Genomic DNA, 11,692 nt, shown 5'->3' on the forward strand with positions numbered 1-11,692 from the left:
TTTTATTCGGAGAATGACATCATCCTTAGTCCTGGTTCTTGAAAGGGAAGTGCAGGGGGTCTCTTCCTGCAGCCCGGGTGCTTTTTACCACCTTCTCCTCCGCTGGGTGGAGGAAACAGGCCACATCCAGAGGACAGTCCCAGGTTTTAGGCATTTGTGCCCCCTTTGTCCTGTCGTACGAATCGAATCTCTGACCCAGAATACCTCCTCTCCACCCCCATTTCCCTGGGTCTGAGTACCCTTGCCCTCCCTGGACTCTCCCTAATGACCCCATGCCTCCCCTCCCCCAGCCCAGCTCATTTACCTCCGACTCATCTGGTCTTATTTTTAGCTCAGGCTTTTTCCTTTCTTAATATGGCGATGAGCTTTCCGGGCCGGCGTGGGGACTGTGCTGAGGAGCCCTGGCCGTCCTGGGGGAAGGCAGTGGGGGAGGGGCTCCCAGAGCCAGGGGGTGAGGTGGGGGAGGAGGGAGGGTCTCGGCCCTCTGGAGCTGTCCTGGCCTCAGAAGGTTATCCTCTCTCCTGCCAACCCCAGAGACATATTTAGATGGAGCCAGGTGGGGGCCCTGGGGTGCCAATTTCAGGGGCAGCTCCGGTTCCCTCCCCACCCCCTGTCCCTACCCCTCCTCCTGACCCATTCACTCTTGGCTCTGTCAGCAGCTTGTCCGGGACCCAGCAGTGTCCTCTGTCCACTGCTCCAGGCCATTCCCCACCCCACGCCCCTGTGAGCCCCTCACTCGGGGTTCAGGACCCAGGGCCCCGCCCGACCCCAGCTACCCTCTTAGGGACCGGAGAGCCGAGGCTGACCCCGCTCCCTGCCCCGCACCGCACCGCCGACAGGATGGGGGCCAGCACGGGGCCCGGGCTGCGGCCGGCACTGTTCTTCCTGCTGGTGCTAGGGACACCCAGGTTGGGGGTGCAGGGGGAGGACGGGCTGGAATTCCCTCAGTATGACGGTGTGGACCGTGTGGTCAATGTCAACGCCAAGAACTACAAGAATGTGTTCAAGAAGTATGAGGTGCTGGCGCTGCTCTACCACGAGCCCCCCGAGGATGACAAGGCCTCACAAAGACAGTTTGAGATGGAAGAGCTGATCCTGGAGGTGAGTCTGGGGTCCGCTGGCCTACAGAGCACAGCGGCCTCTCCCGGCCACCCCTAGCCCGCAGCCACATGCAGACTTGGAGGGGGACTCGGGGCCTCGCGGCGTGCGGCCTCAGCCCCACGGGAAAGTGACTGGGGACCCCAAAGTCCCACCACGGGTAGGCACGTTTAGGAGGGAGGGGCTGCTGGGAGACCCCTCCTCCATGGCCTGGACTGAGGTGCCCTTGGAAGAGGAGCACAAAGAGGAGAAGGGCCGTGCTTTGGTCGGAGGAGGGGCCTGGAGCTGCACGACGCCCCCCACCTACTCTCCTGGCCAGAACATGCCCCTTCTCTCCACACACCGCAGGCCTGCACCCCAAGTTGAACCAAAGGGTAGGCATTTTAAATGCTACCGACATCTTATTTGCATGGTGTCTGTTTCTCCCACCAAAGGTTTAACAGGGACCACCGTGGCGCCCACCGGTCTCAGTACCTCTCTCCCTAATTCTCCAACTGCCCCTATTGGGTCAGGTCAGATGCCCTGATTGGAAAATTCTTGCCATTGGAGGAGGCCTCAGAATGCCTTCCCCAGCTTCTCTCTATGGGAAGGTTCTCCTCGCCCCCAAGCCGACTTACAACAAGAGAAAGGGCCTGTGTTTGGGGATGACTGGTTGATGCGGCCCCACACGCTCTCTAGCCGTACGGTTGTTCATGTTCCGGCCCAAGCTTGTGCAGCCCGTTCTCCAGCCAGGCAGGACAGCGAGGCCCCAGCCTGCCTGCAGGAAGGACCACAGGCTCTCGTTTCTGTAGGCCCCTATGGCTGCTGGAACCTGCCATCTGATTAATGCACTGAGTATTTTTATCCTGAGTGCTCAGCATCTCGGCCCATCCACCTGCCAACAGCCTCCCCGTCCTCCTGAGAATCTGGGTGCCTGTGTGTGTTAGGCGGGGTGAGGCTGCAAGCCCGCGGCAGAGGGCACCAGGGCGGAGTCCAGCCGGGAGGCTGAAGGGAGCAGGGACCTGCGGGAGTGACTGTCCACAGCCTGAGAAAGGAAGGGCTGGGGGACACAGGGGAAGTCTGGTCTTGGTGAGGAGAGCCCCGCCTGGGTCCCCTCTCGTGCCTGCTGGAGTCTCTGCCTCTGAAGGTGACAAGTGGTGGCCCCAGTGACCTCTACCCTCAGCTCTCTGGCTTCCGCCACTCCTCGGTGACATGACCGGACCCCGGACCGCCCCCCCCAACACACACACCCTCCTGCCCTCCAAAATGCTCCCCAGTGGGGTTCACTCAGAAGAACCCCAGGGACTTCTAATGTCACCCCACACTGAGCATGGCCTTTAATGACGATGGCGGGGAAGGCTCAGCCCCGAAGCAGAAAGGGCCTCAGTCACTCTGAAGCCAGACTCCCCAGCATCCCTCGGGAACATCAGAAGCACGCTGTGCACGAGCAATACGTGTCTGGGGGCCGAAACCAAACTACAGCCCAAAAGGGTGGGCTTGCAGGCAAATGGAGCTACCTTGGAGCTTTATGCAGTGCCAAGGGCAACTCTTATCTTCCCCACATCCCAAATGACCCCTCTGGGAAGCGTGAGATGGGCACGGGGTGACTAAAAATCCCAGAGCTGATTTTAACCTTATGCTCCCTCCAGTTAGCGGCCCAAGTCCTCGAAGACAAGGGTGTTGGCTTCGGGCTGGTGGACTCTGAGAAGGACGCAGCTGTAGCCAAGAAACTAGGTAAGGGGGGGGTGGGGGGGGCGCGTAGTAGTGTGCGCCCGGGGAGGCCCAGGTGTGGGGGCTTGCGGGATGCGGGAGGCCCAGGCCGGGATTTGGAGGGCGGCCCTTGTACAGGCCAAGGGCCCCGCCGGGCCTGACCTGGCAGCGGGGAGAGAAGACTGGCACGGGGGACAGGGACGGCAGGAGCTTCGGCATCTCCTACACGCCTCAGAGAGCCCCGGGCTGCGATCCTAGAAAGAGGTGGGGCTGGCCCTCTTCATACTTACCTACAAACCACGGCTAGGCGCTGGAGGAAAGGGGCAGCCAGGGAACACCGGCAGGACAGGAGAAGCCTCTCGGGCCAGAGCCTGGGGGGGCCGGGGGGGCCGGGGTTACGGCACCAGCCACCAGGGAGCACCACAGGCCTGAACCGGGCTCCGGATGTGGCTGGGGAGGGCGGTCACTAATGAAGTCATCCGGTCAGTAATGGCAGCAGGTTACAGGGCTGGACCGGGAGTGAGCGGCTGGAGTCCTCGGAGGAGGTAAAGGAATATCTGTGTCTCTAGTTGTGGAGAGCAGAGAGGGGGAGACATCTTGCTAGAGTCTGTGTCTCCCTATGTCCCCCCGACACCGCCGCTGAGCACCCCTTCTCCTGGAGAGCCCCGGGGCCCGGCGGGCTGCCGGGGTAGACCCACAGGCACAGCGCCCAGGGCTGTAGGGGCCTGAAGGGAGGTGGGCGGGGTAGGGGCGAGGGAGAGGTGAGGGCGTGGGGTCCAGGGGCACTGGGACGGGCCCTGGACCTGTGGGCAGCCTGGCCTCCGGGCTCACCTCCGGCTCGCTCCCTAGGCCTCACGGAAGAGGACAGCATCTACGTGTTCAAGGGAGATGAAGTCATCGAGTATGATGGCGAGCTTTCTGCGGACACCCTGGTGGAGTTTCTACTGGATGTGAGGATTCTCCTGGACCTAATGGCCTTGCTTTAAGACTTCACACCCATCCCCAACCAAGTCCAGCCTTGCACGCGTGCACACACACGCACACACAGGCGACAGACAGCCCCTCCCTCCCAGCCCTGCCGCCCTCATCCCTCCCCCTGCTCCTTCAAGTGAGGCGAGAACACACTCTCCCCCAGGTCCTAGAGGACCCTGTGGAATTGATTGAAGGCGAACGCGAACTGCAGGCATTTGAGAACATCGAGGATGAGATCAAACTCATTGGCTACTTCAAGAGCAAAGATTCAGAGCGTGGGTAACCCCCAGATGCCCCTGTCCCTCCTTGGACCCCTGTTTCAACCCGTCTCCCTAACCCCACTCCACCCACTGCCTCCGCATCTCTAAAACCGACCCCCTGGCACGGTCAACTTGCCTGCTGCTCTGACCTCCCTGCACTTGGGGCTCCCAGACGGGGACCCCCAGCACCCTAACTTCCTCCACTAAAGTTTTGCTGCCCTCAGAGGACTAGGGGGTGGGTCTCAGAAGGAACCCCTCTGGCCAGAGGAGACTCGGGGAGAGACAGAGGGGCCACGGCTCCCCGGCAGACCCTGGCTCCCCCAGAGACTGACTCTGCGTTACTCCCTCAGATTACAAGGCCTTTGAGGATGCGGCGGAGGAGTTTCACCCCTACATCCCCTTCTTCGCCACCTTCGACAGCAAGGTTCTCCTCCCTGTGGCCATATGGGGTTCCCCTCGCTCCCTGCAGCTGCCCTCCAGACCTCTCTCCCAGAATTGATGGGGGGGACCTGGTCCCTTGCCACACACGACAACCCCCACCCCACCTCAGGCCTCTCCCTCTTGCCCCAAAGATTTTAGATCCTTTAACCCACCCCTCTCAGGTTCAACCAAAGCCCAGAGACGTTAAGGCATTTGTCCATTGTCACAGCGGCAGTGACAAGGGCCCAGACTGTCTGGCTTCCTTCCTAAGACCTGCTCGCAGTGATACGGCCTCTCCCCATGACCCGCATCCCCCGCTCCACTCCCCCTGCCCCCTCCCCCAAAGGTGGCAAAGAAGCTGACCCTGAAGCTGAATGAGATCGATTTCTATGAGGCCTTCATGGAAGAGCCTGTGACCATCCCAGACAAGCCCAACAGCGAAGAGGAGATTGTCAGCTTCGTGGAGGAGCACAGGAGGTGGGCAGTGGGGGCAAGCCTGAGCCGGGGGGGGGGGGGGCGCCTCCTCGGGCCAGAACGCCCACGCGCCTCATGTGCGAGAGGGGCCGGGGATCCGTGAAGGCAGGTGAGGCAGGTAAAGGCCCTTCTGGGTACGGCTGCTCACTCGCACACAGACCAGCTTCTGCCAGGTGCTCCCATCTCTATTATTGTTTTTAATCCTCTCAACAAGCTCAGGTACTGAGGTCCCACCAGTAGGAAATGTCAGAATGGGATCCTGGCCGGCATTTTTGGTTGAGGAGAGAGCTACCGGTGTTTGGCGGGAGGCGGGGGGGGGGGGGGGGGGGCGGGCAGAGAAGCAGGGATGCTGCTAACCTCCTACAGGGCACACAGGATGGCCCCCCACAAGCGAGAATTCTCCAGCCAGAGGCGGAGAGACCCTGCCTGCAGTCACACATGATTCTCCTCCTTCGTGGCACTCCACAACTGGGAGCGTCCCCTGGTGTCCGTGGAGACTCCACCAACCTCACCCTCTCCCGCTAGATCACGGCCCCCTTGGCCGGGGAGGGCCAGTCCGCTTCGCTCACCAATGCCCACACGGCGCCCCGCACAGCACCTAGAACTTCTCAGACTCAGCTGTACCGAATGAATGAGGGGATGCCCAGATACCGCGTTCTCACCTTTCTCCCAGAGACTCTCTCCCAGGCCACAGGCCCACCCGCTGCCCTCCCACCTGCTTTAACCAGGCGGTGACCTGGGCCTGGAGCCCAGAGCTTAGGCTGTGCCAGATGGCTTTGCTCTGGCCTACAAGCTGTCTGTGCCCTAGGCTTGACCCAGAGCTCTCTGAGGGCGCATCCTTCTCGCCCGCTGAGTCCTGACTGTCTCTTCTAGGTCCACCCTGAGGAAGCTGAAGCCTGAGAGTATGTATGAGACGTGGGTGAGTGTCCCCACCCCCCCACCCCCGATGGAGCCGGGTCCCTGGCGGGGGGGGGGGGGGGCGTAGGTGGCCGAAGACGCAAGTCCTGGAAACTTCCCGCCCTGCTGCGCTCCGTGCCTGGCTCGTAGGAAAGACCATGCACCAGCAAAGTTTGTAGGCTGTAGCTCTGAAGAACGTGCCAGGAATTAGGAGACACACAGACGCTGACGCAGATGACAGCGAGGGAGGTCTGGGGCTAAAGAGTTTGCTAGAGGAGGTGCGGGGTCCCTGTAGGGGAGGCCGAGCCATCCGTGTCACCTGGGAAAGGGCCGCCGCCACAAGAACGTACCTGATCCGGAAGCTGGAGTTCCACGAAATTCCGGGAAGATGTAGGGTGTGTGTGGCTCCCTAACTTCAAAAAGCGCGGCTAAGCCTCGCTGCCCCCAACAGGAGGACGACATGGACGGAATTCACATCGTGGCCTTCGCGGAGGAAGCTGATCCTGGTGAGGGAGGGGCGCAGGTTTGGGTGCGGGTGCCGGTGACCGGGGGACAGGGGTGCTTGCGAGAGTGCAGGCCTCAGTGGGAGGCATTCCCGGGGCCCAGTGACCCAGGCGTGGGACAGCAGCAACGGTGGGGGGGGGCGTGCCCAGGACTCCTGCTGCGTCCGCCTGCCTTCCTTCCCTGCCCCACCGAACACTGCTTACTCCTGTTCCCTCCAAGATGGTTACGAGTTCTTGGAGACGCTCAAGGCTGTGGCCCAAGACAACACGGAAAACCCTGATCTCAGCATCATCTGGATCGACCCTGACGACTTCCCCCTGGTGAGAGGCACGGTTCTCCCGAGGCAGGGCCTGACGCGGCGGCCCTTTCCGAGAGGAGCTTCTTTCAGAGCTCCTCCCTCAACTCCCGGCCCGAGGACCTTGGGAGGTTACGTCCGGTGCTCAAGGGCCCCGTGGGCACGGAGGGCACCCCCAGAGGGGGGCACAGGATGGGAAGTAAATCGCATGGAACACAACACACACGATCGATGCCCAGAGCAGAGACAAGGCAGGGAGCTCGTGTTCCCAGGGCTGACTCCTTCTACAAAAAACCAGAGTGGGGGGGGGGGCGGCGGGGGGGAGGCACAGGAGCCCTGCAAGTGGGTCTACGCAATCAGACTGAGAGCACGGAGAGTCCATGCCTCAGGGGACAGCTTCGTTCCCAGCCGGATCCCCAACACCTCACGCTCGTTGTTGAAGGAGCAACGGAATGAGGAGATACGTGAGGAACACTGACAATGACCAGGGACGACGACCTTAGTTTACAGGTGCAGAAGCTGAGGGTCACTGAGAAGTGACCTGCCCAAAGTCACAGGTCACGCAGTAGCAGAGCCAGGATCAGAACACGGCTTCCTACCCAGTTTTCCTGGGGAAGGAAGGGCCAGTGTCTTCAGCTGACCCTCCCGATACTTTCCTTTTGGGATTTTTACCTGCAACTGCTTACCTCTACCCCTTCCCTTCAGGCCCCCACCCGCCGTGGGTTCACAGTGACCTTCCTCTGCCCCTGGGCTGACCCTCTACACTCCCCCTCCTGGACGCAGGCGTTCCCAGATGCTGTTACCTTACCGTGCGTGGTCTCTCCACAGCTGGTGCCATACTGGGAGAAGACGTTTGACATCGACCTGTCAGCCCCACAAATAGGAGTGGTCAACGTTACCGATGTGAGTTTCCTTCCCGCACGCCCCACTGGCCCCAGCTCTGCTTCCCAGCCCCACCAGCTCTCCCTGCTCTCGGCTGACCGCCCCCCCACCGCCCCGCCCCCCCCCGGGGGGTCAGACACGCCCAGTCTCAGGGCTGGGCAGAGGGAGAGGCTCAGGCCCGGAGCACACACACCCCTCGCTGCAGCTGGCGCCTCATCCCTCAAGGCCCCGTCCACCTCCTCTCCAGACTTCCCATGTGGAGGGAGGCCCCCTCCTCGGCGCCCCCAGAGCCCATTTGGCGTCGCGAACGGGACTTCAGCTCGGCTAGCTCTGCGTCGTGCTTGCCTCTCCGGCAGACTCAGCTCTTTGAGGGCAGAAATCGCACTCACACATGGCAGGTGCTTCGGCCACGTCTGTGGCGGTGAAGGGAACAGGCCCACAGTCTTTGCGTTCATACCGTTCTCAGTGCGACTGGGGACGCAGCTATTCTGTTAACGACACGGCCCGATCTCATAAACTCGATCATAAAGAGACCCATAAAATGCTAGGAAGCCACAGAAATCAAAGCAACTTCTGCTGGAGAGAATCAGAGAGAAGGGTTTCAAGGGAGTGGCACCGAAAGTGGGGACCGCACAGCCTTGGAGGAGTCCGGACGCGTGCAGCTGATGACGAGTCGTTTCCAGACCGCTGGAAAAGTTAGTGCGAAAGGTCAAAAGTAGGAAAATGAGTATCAGGTTCTGGAAAAGGCAAGTCGTTTTTTAGGGCTTGCGAGAGAGACTAGAGGCTTCTGCGGTCGGTGCTGGAAAAGCAGGTTATAAGAAGCCGAAGGGTGGCGGGCTTGACGCTCTGGCCACCGGTGGTTTCCCGTCAAAGGCCAACCCAGCCATCCCTGCTCCCCCGTCGCGGCTCCCACCTAGACCTGCCCCTGGCCAGCGTCCCGGGCCCGGGACAGGTGAAGGGAAGGGAAGGAGGACCGAGGGAGCCCATGAGTGGGAGGGCAGGTCTGAAGACCTGAGTCGGGCTGAGCTGCGGCCCCGTGTGTGCCTCACCCCAGGCGGACAGCGTGTGGATGGAGATGGCCGACGAGGAGGACCTGCCCTCCACAGAGGAGCTGGAGGACTGGCTGGAGGACGTGCTCGAGGGCGAGATCAACACGGAGGACGATGACGAAGACGACGGCGACTAGACGCTGCGGCCGCCGCCTCCCAGCCCGCCCGCGCTCCACGTGTTTCCTCCCGCCCCCCATCCCTCCCTGGGCTCCTCCGGGGACACTGGGCCGTCCTCCGCCATAGGGAGGCCATATGCTGAGTGCTGAGGCCCGCTCGTCCCCACACGCCAGCCCAGCCGCCTCAGCCAGCGGTGTGTCCCTCGGCGGCCCTGCTCCTACGGTTTGGGGCGCGCCCTGGGCCCGTCCTGCCTTTCTCCTCTGCTGCCTCTGCCTGCACACACAATTCCCCACACTCTCAAATCCTACCTCCTTCTGGCGGCCCCGATCCCTGGCCAGGAGGAAGGGCGGGCCCTGCGTCTGGGGCGCGCGCGCTCTCTCTCTCTCTCTCTCTCTCTCTCTCCCCCAGCAATCTCTTGTTAATCTATTTGGGTCAATATCGAGAGGCCTCAATAAAGGATCTGGGGCAGCATGAGCAAGTGTCTGCTGCCGAGGTCTCACCCCCCCCACGGCAAGGCGGGGGGGAGGCAGCCCGAGGATGGGGGCGGGGGGGGCCTTGTTAGGGCGCTGTGATGGGGGGCTCCCTCCAGGCAGTTACCCCAGAGAAGAGTGAACTATTTATTTGCTGCCAGTCCACAAGCTCTCCCCGCACACGTGGTGTCTGTCCGGCACCACTGGTAGGTTCTGGGAGAACCGGGAGTGCCGATTAGCCCCACTGGGAAGTCAAGACAAGCAACTAAACAACTGAAGCCGAACACAAAGCAATACGTAATTAAGTGATTATGTGCTGCTTGATAGCACCCTCCCTGCAGCTATTCTTTGAACCGTCAACACTGACGCCAAATATCACTTTCTTGGTGAGGCCTTCCCAGAGGCGGCCGGCGGCGGTCCCCTCCTCTGGGGTCGCGCTGCACCCTCTCGGCCTCCACCCCAGTACTCCTCAGCTACCCTCCATCTGTAGCCACACGTCCGTCTTCCCCAAGGGACTGCAGGCCCCTTGAAGGCAGGAGCCCAGGCCTCTCCTCTGTGCCCCCAGGGCCTGGCGCACAAAAGGTGGCCCGCAACAAATGTCTGTTAACAGAAGGAGCAAACGAACAGAAAGGGTCAGGAGAGAGAGGCCACGTGGGCTCCGGTGGCTTCAAGCAGCGAGCGCTTCCAGGCCTTCAGTGAAGAATGGGGTTTGACGGGCCAAAGGAGACAGGGAAGGGACATTTCATTCAGTGGAGAGCATCAAAAGCACAGGTGGAATGTGGGTGTCATATTGGGGCTGCAGAAGAGAGGAGAGGGACAAGAAGAGACCCTCGAGTGGAGGCCATGAGGATGGAGGGGCATCACGGGGTGTAGAGGAGTTTGAATTTAATCCTGGGGCTGGGAGGAAGGGCAGTGATGAGCAGGGTGGGCAGAGGGAGGGGAGGATGGAGACAGCAGGTGTGTGTTGGGGGGGGAGGGGCGACTCTCACTGTCAGAGCCCATCAGAAGTTGGGAGAGCCTGAGCGGTGGCCTTGGGATGGAGAGGAGACACAGAGTTTTGTACACCAGGGCCCCCACCCTGAGCCCGGACCCGGGCTGCCCAGGTTCCCGGCAGGAAGGGCCCGCCCTCCCCGCAGCACAGCCCAGGCCGGTGTTCGGGCCAGGGAGTCGGACGTCGTCGTGTGGGGAAGCCGAGGAACTGACCGCACCCAGAACTCAGAGGGGACGGTTGTCATGGGCCAGGTATGAAGGTGCTGCTGAGAGAAGAGTGGACTGCTAGGTGCAGAAGGAGGCCTCAGGTGACACACATGTCACCCTCCAGAGACAAACCAAGGAAGTGCTCCTGGAGGAGACAGAAGAGCGTAGAGCAGAAACCAACTTGCGACCATTCCGTACTTGGTCTGATTCGTGGGGTGGGCCCTGGGCTCACACAGTCCTAACGGGAGGTGGGGGGGGGGTGCTGACCGTCTAACAGGGGTCAGCGGAAGGCCCCAGACTAAACAAGTCGCCCCTAGGTTTCCAGCGCCCACCTATGCCAGTCCTTAGACACTTAGGATTTCCAAGTCTCCGGAGAACCCTGTCGGGTGGGCATCAGCTTCCCCATCTCAGCCGCAGGGCCCCTGGGAGTCAGAGGCTTTAACCTGCCGGAGAAAGGGGCGGAGCCAGCGTGAAGCCCCTGCACCCCCCACCCCCCGCGGGAAGACCAGAGCCTGTCACCCTACAGAAGTCATCCCGTTTCTCTGAGTCTCGCAGATGGGCCGGTGACATGGCTTTTGGTCCCACGACACAGAGCAAACGAGACAGGCACACAGCAGAGGATGAGGTGGTCTTGCTCTCAGAGGGGGTGACAGGAGAGGTCGCTGAAGAGAAGGGGAAGCAGCAGGAGTCTGACCTCTTTGGGCGCAGTTAGACCAAGAAAGGAGGGGCTCACCTGAGGCTTCGTGAGGGGGTGTCTGCCCGGCCAGCACTGAGGGGAGGCCAGGGCCTTCCTGGATGCGGCTCGGACCTCTTCCCAGGGCCGGACTCTGCCAGAGTGGAGGCAAGGGCCCTCAGGCGGGAGCCTGGGTGCAGACAGATGCTTCCCCACTTCTTCCTTCCCTCTTTCAGTCTGGCTGAGAATCTGGGGGAGGAAAGTCCCTGGGGTGGAGAGGAAGTGAGAGCTGCCATGCCGGGCCTGGGCAGAGAGGCAGAGCGAGGAGACAGCTAAGTGTGGCTTTGCAAGACGTCTATATTTGCATGCTGAGCTCACTTCTGCTCTCTTCCTCCCCAGAAAAATAAAATTACATCATGGTGGGGGGGAAGGCAGGAGGGCGGTACGTTTGGGAAAGGTGAGAAAAACCCCACGGGCCATCACCCCAGGGAGAGAGAGGAGAGCGGATCCGGGCTCCAGGTCAAGGCAAGGAGGCCCCACGTGGCTTCCCGCCGGCATCCCTACGTCCACCCCGCCCTCCAGTGTGGATGAGTCTGAGCGGTCCTCCGGCCCTTCGCTACCGGTCCCCTGACCCAGAAGGGGAGGAAAGAGGTTTTTCCCAACACAGGTCAGCCAGCTAAGAGGATCAGAGGCCC

The 11,692-nt window shown here is 61.6% G+C and overlaps 1 protein-coding gene and 1 long non-coding RNA gene across 2 annotated transcripts; one reads left to right on the top strand and one right to left on the bottom strand.

Moving 5' to 3' along the window:
• Positions 1 to 837: 837 nt before the first annotated feature.
• CASQ1 (calsequestrin 1) lies at positions 838 to 8,677 on the top strand. The gene is made up of 11 exons (XM_028090881.2): positions 838 to 1,101; positions 2,727 to 2,811; positions 3,637 to 3,737; positions 3,923 to 4,034; positions 4,370 to 4,443; positions 4,786 to 4,916; positions 5,787 to 5,832; positions 6,262 to 6,316; positions 6,534 to 6,634; positions 7,438 to 7,512; positions 8,546 to 8,677. The coding sequence occupies exons 1-11, from the start codon at positions 841 to 843 to the stop codon at positions 8,675 to 8,677; spliced, it is 1,173 nt and encodes a 390-aa protein (XP_027946682.1). The 5' UTR covers positions 838 to 840.
• Positions 5,992 to 11,286, bottom strand: LOC114199108 (uncharacterized). The gene is made up of 4 exons (XR_003607234.2): positions 11,058 to 11,286; positions 7,881 to 7,979; positions 7,418 to 7,473; positions 5,992 to 6,313 (listed from the first exon to the last, which is right to left on the bottom strand). It is a non-coding gene; the product is annotated as an uncharacterized LOC114199108 (long non-coding RNA).
• Between the last annotated feature and the right edge of the window lie 406 nt (positions 11,287 to 11,692).

The sequence above is a fragment of the Eumetopias jubatus genome, unplaced genomic scaffold (assembly GCF_037043125.1).
Source record: "Eumetopias jubatus isolate StellerSeaLion01/CBP00866 unplaced genomic scaffold, mEumJub1_p1.0 scaffold_12, whole genome shotgun sequence".
Lineage (NCBI taxonomy): Eukaryota > Metazoa > Chordata > Mammalia > Carnivora > Otariidae > Eumetopias > Eumetopias jubatus.